The sequence below is a fragment of the Haliotis rufescens genome, unplaced genomic scaffold (assembly GCF_023055435.1).
Source record: "Haliotis rufescens isolate VD_foot unplaced genomic scaffold, xgHalRufe1.0.p SCAF_9, whole genome shotgun sequence".
NCBI lineage: Eukaryota > Metazoa > Mollusca > Gastropoda > Lepetellida > Haliotidae > Haliotis > Haliotis rufescens.
Genome location: NW_025964383.1, coordinates 13,414,045 through 13,426,169, shown reverse-complemented (window position 1 = coordinate 13,426,169; position 12,125 = coordinate 13,414,045). Strand labels below are relative to the sequence as shown.

At 39.2% G+C, this 12,125-nt stretch overlaps 1 protein-coding gene across 4 annotated transcripts in view; it reads left to right on the top strand.

Moving 5' to 3' along the window:
- Positions 1-12,125, top strand: part of LOC124116167 (ATP-binding cassette sub-family C member 5-like) — a 127,833-nt gene that overhangs the window by 42,753 nt on the left and 72,955 nt on the right. For all 4 annotated transcript variants that reach the window (XM_048391477.1, XM_048391475.1, XM_048391476.1 and 1 more), the window contains exons 2-3: positions 411-507; positions 6,559-6,650. In XM_048391477.1, coding sequence (XP_048247434.1) covers positions 6,598-6,650 — 53 coding nt within the window. In that variant the 5' untranslated portion in view covers positions 411-507; positions 6,559-6,597. The remainder of the gene's footprint in view (positions 1-410; positions 508-6,558; positions 6,651-12,125) is intronic.

Here is a 12,125-nt window from a genome sequence, read left to right as displayed (position 1 = left end):
GAACAGTACAGTCCACATTCACGAGGTTGAAGTGTATAACATGGTATAATGTGATTACATCTTTTGCCAATACCCCTCTCTACAGGTGCATGTATGTTTGTTTGTTTGTTTGTTGTTTAACGCTACGCTCAGCAATATTCCAGCTATATGACGGCGGTCTGTAAATAATCGAGTCTGGACCAGAAAATCCATGGAGTGATATCATGAGCATCAATTCACGCAATTGGGATACGATGACATGGATCAACCAAGTCAGCGAGCCTGACCACCTGATCCCGTTAGTCGCCTCTCTTCTTATAGCAAGAATGGGTTGCTGAAGACCTTTTCTAAGCCGGATCTTCACCGGTCTGCATGTATGTTTTGTGCACTAACTGGAGGTGATTTTCAGTGTTTGTTTTTTACGTTTCCAGACCAAGGAGCGAGGACGTAGTTTCCAACAAGAAACAGTTGACACTATGAGATACTTGTCATCAGCATCAGTGTGGGGAGAACAGTGATGGCCAGAAGGTAAGAGTCATATTAACATATAATTAAAGTAGTCCCACCTCCAGCCAACACCGTTAAGATGACCGTTTTATATTTTTCGGATTACGGACCTGCCAACTCTAATTTTTGAGAAAATGTGAAAAAAATAAAGTAAAATAAATCAATAAATCAGATATCTATTGTTTCCCCCAGTTGATAGCCGTGTAGTTAGTTATTTTATTTGTTATCATCACCTAGTAAAAAACAAAAATCTGTAATCCTAAAAATAAAAAAAGCCTGGCCTTATGTCATTATACCTAGTGGCCAGTACATTCACCCTGGAGACTCATCTGATGGTAGGTGACCGGGGTCAAAACGTGTGGTGTCACACCTGGGCTGGTGACTTAGCTCAAAATGTGCCTCTGTTCACCCAGCAGGGAATGGGTACCCGGTATGTGAGGTGGATGTAAAACCCTCTCGCGCCAGGCAGCTTGGGTCGTATACTCCCCAGGGAGTTGAGAATGATAACTAAGTGCATGCAGCTCCACTGGATGGGGAACAAAGAAGCCACATTTGAACAGATTCTAGTATCTGGATAAGTGTGGTATAAAATAATAATCATAATCATAATCATAATAATAATAATAACTAAGTGCATGCAGATCCACTGGTATGGGAACAAACAAGCCACATTTGAGCAGATTCTAGTATCTAGATAAGTGTGGTACAAAATAATAATGATAATAATGATAATAATAATAATAATAATAATAATGCAAAAGGAAACCCAGCTGTGCATTTGCACAATTCCCTACTCCGAAGCACAATGTAAAAATCTGTGTTGACAGATATGACAACCACTATAATGTATAGACAATGTGATGTATTACTATTAGCATAAAAACTGTAGACAGCTCTTACCACAATCAGATGTTGCAGTCCTCACCACTTCCAGATGTTGCAGTCAAATGCATTGTTTAGGTATAATCATGGTAATATATTCTTATGTTTTTCAATAATCAGTTTTATTTATGATAATGCTATTTCAAACCCATCTGACTGATCATGCTGATAGTCAAGAGAGCTTATGTCATCGCCAGTGAGTTGTGTGATCTACTGATCACTTCACGCACGAAATGAATGTAAACAATATTGAATGAAATTAGTTAGGTTACAAACATCAGTCCAGATATACAATAAACACTAGGGCTGTTACGATTCACTCGCGTATTCGGTGAATCGAACCGTATTCATTCATGAATTGAATTCGTTATTCGTGGTCACTAGAATCAAATATTCATGAATATTCAGTCATGTGCATTTACATACCCTGACCCTTAAAATATCCATAAGAACATATTATATACATAGATTTCTTCAGTGACAGTATTTTAGTCACTGGTCATTGTCGCATTTGAGCAGACACTAGTACCTGGATAAGTGAAGTATATTAACGTATAATTTATTAATAATTAACAAACCATGTCAAATCATTTATTTTGTTATTGTTTCACTGAATATCATGAATAATACATCAACTGCTGACTTGTTATTATTCGTGAATAAATATTCATATTCGTTACACTATATTCATTATACGAATTGTATTCGCCTTATAGTGTATTCTTTGCAGCACTAATGAACACTTTTTCAAACCAGTGTAATTACAAGATTAATTTACGTACTTCCATACGGACTTGTTGACATGATATTTCCTGTGCTACATCCTCATGGTAAAGACCTTGTGTTGGGGTGGGGCGGGGCGGGGCAGGGTGGGGCACATCAAAACTCTTCGACCCTGTGTATAGGGCGTCCCCCTTTGAAACCCCCCTACAAAAAACCTGTTTTTTACACAGCAATTTACAATATAAATACAAGAGTGTGAACAAACAATAAAAGGCTGGTATGGCTGTTCTTTGTCTGAGTCTTTGACTCTTATGGAAATCTTCAACAAGTTTGCTTATGGAGAACTTGAGGGGGCACGGGTGGCCCCGTCGTCTAAGGCGCAGCAATTCACTGTTCAGAGTTGCGTCCCTTGAACACGCCAGAAACCTATGATTGTGGGTTCGAATCCCGGTTCGCCCCGATTATGTTTCTAGGTTTGTCAGCACCATACCCGTGCTCGTGGGTTTCACCGAAGTGGTAAACGTATGCGACCTGCATCACTTCAGGCTTTCCTCCCACATTAAGCTGACACGCCGTGATATAACTGGAATACTGTTAAAAGCGGCGTTAAACCAAACTCACTCACTATGGAGAACTTGACAAGTTGACATCATTTGGGGATAAATTCATAATCCCACAAGTAGTTGGGGCAGGGAAAACAGGTATAAGTTGCAAATTAATTGCATGAATAAAAAGTTATGCAGGTGTTGCTGTGGGCAAATACCTAGCCTGTATATATATATTTTTGTAGATACAGGCATAACATATTTTGGTTAATTGTGGATATGTTAGGCCCCAAAACATAAACATTTATGAAAGATGAATTGTTGCCTTGATATACAACAAGAACAAATTTGTTTTTTTCTCTGCGTTCCTGATGTGTATAATCGTATACTGGTTCATTCTATTTCATGTATGTTTGGAGGCAACATAAAAGGCGTCGCCCAGGAGACACAGACAGTGTTGTCCGTTTTGTGGGAACTACCACCCCACTTCCCCACCTTGTCAGTAAAAGTGATGTAATCAGTACACAAATTACTTTGATGCGGTGTCTGTGTGGAAGGAGTTTGAATTACGTCCGTCACTGGCCACAGAAATCCTTAAAGTATAGTAACATTCTAGAAGGCCACGGACATCCAAATAACCTAGGGATGAAGGCAACTCACGTTGACAATGGCTCTCAATCTGTCTGCTTCAGCTAGCATACAATCCTCCCTGTCACAACTGTTATTTATCTGTGAATATGAATTGTAAAAACTTCCACACAGACTGACATATGTTGTATACTGTCCTCTTATTTGATAAAACAACCCAGTAAGTAAGATAACTGGACAATTCACTTGATCTTACATTCCTTATATCAGCTAATGGTCCTGTTTATGACCTAGACATAAGATTGAAAGACTAAGAAAATCTATTTTCAGGCCATAGAGACAATGACTGGACAATAGTAACATTTGTCTTGGCATCATCTGTTGTGTTTTCGATGATGGTTATGATCGGAAATGTTATAACATTAGATTAGGAAGGAGAAACATAATATGTTTTATGATACAAGAGATTTGGGAACACTGACATGAGCAATATGATTAAGCAACATAAATTTTAAATATGCATAAAAGGGTATCGAGAAAATGGTGGAAACAAATTGAAAAAGATTTTAATAACAAAAATATTGTACTGAACAACTTGCCTGTGCACAAGCAGTTCCCAAGGTTAGGATGTTGCATAGACAACACAAACTTGTTTGACTATTTTGAGTTGTTGCAATCTCATTAAAATCAGATCTTAGTTCTCGCCAACGCTACACAAGGATCTGAGGACATCCCACAAAGGGTCACGTCAGAACGACCTTTCATCCAACCAATCAGAGCGTCGCTTACCAGATGATGAAAGTGACAGTCGGAATGTGTTTTCTAATCATGCAACCATGATATATCTAACAGGGGGTATTCCGAACGACAGTTACAGGTTGTATGATTATATCCATACAATCTAGGCCATCTTTAAGCCATTCCAGAATGTTCTTCTTATCAATTTTTAAAAATTTTCATTGAGAATATGTCAAAATATGTTTCGAACTCTAGTCGCCAGTTTGAATATAGTGTCATAAAGCTCAAGAAAGCTGCCGTCTGATTGGCCAATGTTGATTTCTTGTCAGTCATTTCATTGGTCGGTCAAAATTCGCAAAAGGTTGTTCTGACGTGACCCGTAATTTGATATCCTCAGATCTTTGTCTTGCGGTAGCGTAAAAAAAATAATCTTATTTTAATGAGATTGGAGATGTTGTCGACTAGTGAATAGCAAGTGGACCTTTCAACTAGTTTGCGAAGGTCGTGTACGACGTTAAAATGAATACACTTTATAGTTTACATGTATACATATAACTCTTAACTGCGTAATACATATTCATGATAATCAGTTAGACTCATTTTGCGTAGTCCCAACATAGTTACGCAAACATCTGCAGAAATTTAGTGAAATAAAGTAAAAAACTTTTGCGTTGTAGTGTATTTATTTGTAGGTGACGATATTTAAAGCACAGTGTATTACTCTCACTGAAAGGTAGATGCCCTGGCCCGTGTCAATGGCTGGCTTCTTTCTTTGGATTTTGTTATCCATAACAGAGTGTCATTTATTCATGTTCTTCCAGCTTCCAAACGCCAATCAAAGACTTTAACCATGTTAACCCGTGTAAAGTTATGAATTGATACTGATGAATGGCTGTCCTATATATACATGTATATATATAACTGGATGTGATTCTAAGGCTTCTTTTCTTACATTTTTGGTTATTAAGTTGGTTATGAGACTGACCAACTAAGAAACCCTGAAATTACAATCTACCCCTGTTTTTTTGTATTTGTGAAAAATGGCGTTGGTGAGGCTGCATGTTGTCATTGGACAAACTGTTATTTGGCCTTCTAATCCCTCAGGTATTATTCTTCATCAAATGTTTGAATGTACAATGTATTTATTTTTCATCTTTCCCTCCATAACTTGGAGCAAATTAAAAATGTTTTCAGCAGATGAAATTTAAAACTCATGAAGTATTCTCCCAATGAGGGTCCACTTCATTTACTTGAATATAGAGATGGTTGGCTGGAGGTGGGCCTACGTTTTACTTGAATATAGAGATGGTTGGCTGGAGGTGGGCCTACGTTTTACTTGAATATAGAGATGGTAGCTGGAGGTTGGCCTACGTTTTACTTGAATATAGAGATGGTAGCTGGAGGTTGGCCTATGTTTTACTTGAACATAGAGATGGTTGGCTGAAGGTGGGCCTACGTTTTACTTGAATATAGAGATGGTTGGCTTGAGGTGGGCCTACGTTTTACTTGAATATAGAGATGGATGGATGGAGGTGGGCCTACGTTTAATTTGAATATAGAGATGGTTGGCTGGAGGTGGGCCTACGTTTTACTTGAATATAGAGATGGTTGGCTGGAGGTGGGCCTACGTTTTACTTGAATATAGAGATGGTTGGCTGGATGTGGGCCTACGTTTTACTTGAATATAGAGATGGTAGCTGGAGGTTGGCCTATGTTTTACTTGAATGTAGAGATGGTTGGCTGGAGGTGGGCCTACGTTTTACTTAAATATAGAGATGGTTGGCTGGAGATGGGCCTACGTTTTACTTGAACATTGAGATGGTTGGCTGGAGATGGGCCTACGTTTTACTTGAATGTAGAGATGGTTGGCTGGAGGTGGGCCTATGTTTTACTTGAACATAGAGATGGTTGGCTGGAGGTGGGCCTTTGTTTTACTTGAATGTAGAGATGGTTGGCTGGAGGTGGGCCTATGTTTTACTTCAATGTAGAGATGGTTGGCTGGAGGTGGGCCTACGTTTTACTTGAATATAGAGATGGTTGGCAGGAGGTGGGTCTACGTTTTACTTGAATATAGAGATGGTTGGCTGGAGGTGGGCCTACGTTTTACTTGAATATAGAGATGGTTGGCTGGAGGTGGGCCTATGTTTTACTTGAATATAGAGATGGTTGGCTGGAGGTGGGCCTACGTTTTACTTGAACATAGATGTGGTTGGCTGGAGGTGGGCCTATGTTTTACTTGAACATAGAGATGGTTGGCTGGAGGTGGGCCTACGTTTTACTTGAATATAGAGATGGTTGGCTGGAGGTGGCCCTACGATTTACTTGAACATTGAGATGGTTGGCTGGAGATGGGCCTACGTTTTACTTGAATATAGAGATGGTTGGCTGGAGGTAGGCCTATGTTTTAGAAAGTCAGTAGTTGCTGTATCAGGCATGTTGATTGTGATGTGCACATAGTCACAGGTTATCTCCGAGTTGATAATCAATTTCTAAATGTGGGTCAACTTTTTTTCTAGTAGAGATTGCAACAGGAGGTACCACATTTTTTATTTGCAAAGCTTCATTAGGTTACTCAAACATCCATTCTTCTTCACAGGCTGCAGTGTTAAGTGTCCAACAGTAACGAACTCCAACCATGGCTGACAGAAACGCAGACATTGAAGAACGTGTTGAGGACTTGAGTCTTGGGTGAGTATAGGTTCTGTGTTACCATTGTTACAGATCAAAGCTTTGTATTAATATATCAGTATTCAGCATGGGCGGATACAGAGGCGGGGGTGCGCATCCCCCCTTTTTATTTCGAAAAAAATCTTTATTTCTGTATAAATTACCACCAAAGACAATAAATAGATCTTAATTGTGCACCCCCTCTTTTAAAAAAAGCTGTATCCGCCCGTGTTCAGGGTGTAAAGTATAAGTGTTCAGTCATCGGCCATAGTCTGATAGTTATTAAAATGACTGATGACTGTACTATGCTCAGGTCATAAGGACCGACTGCGTGCAGTATTACTTCAGTATCTGTCTTTGATAGTGAAGTGTATGCAAGTGTGTATGTGTGTGTGTGGCTGCTCCGGACTAATGCTGGTGTTATATAGCCCACTGACATGCCCGGCCTCAGTGTCCACTAAAATGGCAAAGGCAAGTTCCCTAGCCATTTCCTTTTCCCTCAACTCGGCAGTTGATTGGTTGGTAAAATGTTCATGAAAACCAAGGGCGGGTAATTTGAGATCGCAAAACCACGTGGATCCAGGAGTTGGTGTTTGCCAAAAAGTCCTGGAGAATGATATACCCTTCCCATGTTGTGGCGGCCCAGAGTTAACTGTAATTTGTACACTCACTGCTGTTCGAGTTAATTGTTTTGCTGTTTACCTGTTTACTTGTTTGCCTGTTTACTTGTTTACAGGTTTACCTGTTTACTTGTTTACAGGTTTACCTGTTTACCTGTTTGCTTGTTTACCTGTTTACTTGTTTACCTGTTTACTTGTTTGCCTGTTTACTTGTTTACAGGTTTACCTGTTTACTTGTTTACAGGTTTACCTGTTTACTTGTTTACCTGTTTTCATGTTAATTTGTTTACCTATTTACTGGTTTACTTGTTTACCGTTCCCTGTTTACTTGTTTACCTGTTTTTCTGTTTACTTGTCTACTTGTTTATACAACTGAAGTCTGATTGACTGCAGTGCTGGCAATTACTAAAACATTGAACGGTGGTTCAGTACAACAAATGAAAACTTTGATTTTTTACAATTTTCTTTCACTGATGAAGTTTTTCACAATGACCTGTCTAGCTACCAAGTTTACACTTCGTCACGACAAATTCCCTCACAATCACTGGTGTGATATGTAACCATGGTAACATGACTTCAACTTCAACATGTCTACTAGATTTGGAAAAAAAAACTATTTTTTTTCAAACTCAAATTACTAAATACATTTGAAAAAAATATGTTTAGCAAGGGAGTGATAGGCCAATAGCGTTTGTGGATCAATAACATTTTTTTTTCAGCGCACAGTGAAATTCAGTAATCGTTAAAAACCCTTAGATAATGTATTGCCTGTCCTAACAGGGTCATTTATAAAGCCTTTAAATGAAGGGAACAGTTTATGTGCTTAAAGCTGAAAGTGTAGCATGTTTATGTCACATTCTTTAAAAAGGAATCATTAGATGGTGTCTGTCACCTCCAAGTAAAACCTCAGTGATTGTTATTTGATGCTTCCCAGTTTAACTCCCAGAATCTTAACTAACCCAAACTTAGGTCACCCTCTGTTGTCCAGCGAGTTCAAAATCCATTGTGTTAGAGAGCAAATAACACAGAGTGAGTGAGTGAGTGAGTGAGTTGGATTTAAAGCTTCTTTATACAGTATTCCAATTAGGGGTGAAAGGATTCAGCAAGGTCACGGTACCATACATATCTTGATACGTAGGTAACGATACATATCGCGATTCACATATTTATTTCAAATTGCATGGAAACTTCTTGACTATAATTATTTCGGAGCAGGTTCAAAAGACAAGCTATTGGCCTGGAAATCACTATTGCGATAACTATTGATATTGAAAGAAACTATTGCGATAACTATTGATATTGCAAGCAACTATTGCGATAAATATCGATGGTTTTCAGTGTATCATTTTAGATGGATTTTAAGAGTTGAATTCAACCTTGGAACTGAAGTTTCCTTTGAAAATGATTACCATAACAACAAACAAAATGTAAAGTTTGAGATATGACTGATTTGTTTTTATCATTACCCTAATAATGTAAGAAAAAGAAACTTTAACATTACCATGTGTAAATTACTACCACTCATGATCAAAAGAAAAACAAATTTGAACAGCATTGCATGTATTTTATTGAAGTGTAAAACAAGCGAAACTATCGATATTCCTAATTGAAATCGATACTATTAATCGGAAACTGATTTAACAATCGATTTATTGACTTTAAGTGCTTACCAATAGCGATATATCGATATTTTGATTTATCGTGACACCCCTAATGCCTACAGATTTCACTGTAGATAAATGTATCGTATGAACGCTGACACTGAACTGGTGAGCAATAGCCTTGGTGCTATTTTTGATTGTTTGTTAGAGAATTTCTAATCATTAACACGTTACTATATTAAGATACTTATTAACCTGCCTTGACAAATACTGGGTATTAAAACTCTTTTTTGTCTCAGAAGACCATGAAATCTAAAATCAATAGTATCTGGTGTATTTCATGAGTGTGTGGGCCACTGTCATTTCCAGTCGACCTATATCCAGTCAGTTTTCAAACTAGACATGAGAATCATGAATATCTTAACCGGCCTTTGAGTTGTGATATTTCAAGAACAGTTAATGTTTGCTTATTTACAATTTTTATTTTTCAAAATACATGTATTGTAATTCTCATAATTCTCTGAATCAGGAACAATTTTTATGTTTAAGCAAGGATTTGTCTTGAATTACGAACTAAGAGCCCAGGCGCATTCTGAAATAAATGTTGTATTTTAAAATCTATATTTTCATATTTAAAGGTGTTCTGTGATTTCATTCAGTGCAATAATGTAAAACTAAGCTCTGAAGCCTCATCCTCTGTATTGGTCCTTTTAACAACACGTTGGTCTGACGTTGATTAATGAATAATTTGCATACTCGTATATGCAAAGGGCCGACGTATGGTTCTCAGTAGGAAGTGACAACTTGGAGATGATGGCTTGCGGTATATACAGTTTTACTTTATACATGTAGATATATACATACATTGGACACTATGTGCCAGGTCAGCACATAGTGGTAGTGGTTGTTGTCTAGGTGCCCCGGAGCACCCAGCCTAACCCTAGCTAGGCTAAGTGTAAGACCTTTCTTTCTTCCTTCTCTTCAATATATATCTATAATCTCTCTGGACCAAGGCTTATATAGCCGAGGTCACCCGACATTTAGTAAGTAATAAATATAAATGTAAATAGTAATTCATCAGTGACATACTTGCACATCTCGTTCAGGATGGCAGACGGTCGATGTACACAAAAATGGGGATTAACTATTAGGATTAGCATCTTATAAATAACAGCAATTAAGTGTTTCAAGGCATATAGATGTCATGGCTCCAGGGTAGTGAGCCTTTGCAATTAAATGTTCTTCAGACAATGGATGTCGTAAATCAGTCGCTATGACACTATTGTCGGTGATATACAAGTCACTTGTATCCATGACATGATGAAGTGGGTAGTTCGTATTTACAATTCACCACTTCCGTGGTCTAGTGGGAGAGCATCTGCTTGGAGAGTGGAAGGTCCGGGGTTTGATGCCCGGCCGCGTCATACCAAAAGACGTTAAAACATGGTACTTGTTGTTACCCTTGGCTAAAACCAGCACTGGTCAGCTCCGAGTCAGAATACTGTGTCTGAGTGGGGTATTAATGTATCTCAGACATCTTCCCGAGGTAAGGGAGTTAACTGACTTTAAAAGTCCAGTTTCCACCCTTGCCGAACTAGGCTGGAATTCCTGGGCTCGATTGTAGCGCCACCAGTGGCTATTACCAGTTATGTCCCTTCTAAGCAGCTCCTATAGCCCATTCAGATTCCACCTCTCATATCACTTGCATTTGCTTCAAACAAAACAGCGGCACCCACTCAAGACAATCTGATTGATAATCGAGGTCTATATTGTGATAAAACGGGTCTTTCTTACATCGCAAAATGCATCAAATCACGTGAGCACCTTGATCAAAAACATGAATATATTTGGAAAATATCTCTTGACAACGAGTTGGGGGTGCACATGCATTGCAAATCCTGCAATTGACCAAAATCTGCACGACAGTTTAGTAACCGGATTTCGATTTCGTTGCGCCATTTTGATTGGATTATGCATAGACTCATTAGTCCAGCCAAAATGTAACTCCATAATACCAGCCTAGTTCAGCAAGGGTGGAAACTGAACTTTTATAGTCAGTTAACTCTCTTGCCTCAGGAAGATGATCTATTGCACTATAAAATATATTGTCATTACTCCGGACTAGTGCACACAAGCACACACACACACACGCGCATGCATGCACTATATAAAAGTGCAATAATCTTGAACGCAACATCAAACCCCATTACAATGCAAGACGTTTTCCTGACCTTCTCCCCAAGCTCGGACTGTATCATCAATCACAGTTCTTGTATGCAAAGCAGGAAGTGACAGTACTTTCCCCAGTCTTCCGTTCCAGGCATGTCTGGGTCAAGCAGCAGACCTTGCTACCAGTCATGAGGAGGAAGTTAAGCTGTGGTACTTCCTCCCAACTCGCCTCATGTCATTAGGCGTAAGGTCAAACATGTCAAAAGTACAAGATTAGCTGATTTAGGTCTGTTTGTTTTGTAGTCCAGAAGTTGGTTTCAGTTCTGGTTGATTTGTCCATATCTTTAGAGATAAGTCGTGAGACAGTTTGTAAAGTTTCCTTAAGTCGTTACTTTGTTGTGTAGAGTTACATCCCTTATATGTGACAGGATCCGGGGTATGGGTGGCCGGGACGTCTAAGGCGCCGCGATTCGCTGTGCAGAGTTGCGTCCCTTGTGGGTTCGAATCCCAGTTCGCCCTGATTATGATTCTAGGTTTGTCAGCACCGTACCCGTGCTTGTGGTCTTCACCCAAGTGGTAAACGTCTGAGACCTGCATCACTTTCTTGCTTTCCTCCCACATAAAGCTGACACGGCTGTGATATAACTGGAATAATGTTAAACCCAACTAACTCACTCACTGTGACAGGATCCAGTGTTTGTTTGGCATCCCTGATTCACCCGTATTGAACGTGTTCTGTCTTCTTGTGGAAGGGACCGTCTCCGTGGTTTTAGTGGTAGAGTGACGTGTTCTATCTTCTTGTGGAAGGGACCGTCTCCGTGGTTTTAGTGGTAGAGTGTCCACGTGGAGAATGGAAGGTCCAGGGTTCGATCCCCAGCCGCGTCATACCAAAAGATGGAGCTTGATGTGACTCTTCCTGGCGCTCGGTATTTAGGGGCTTAAACAAGGACTAGTTGGCTTGGAACAGTATCAACTGTGGCATGGTATCTCAATAAGCTCACACTATAAAACTGGCATTTGTCCAGACAAAAGACTGATACTTTGTCTCTGAAAATAGTATAATTTTGATAGAACAAATAACCCCTTTTATATTGAAAAAGGAGCCC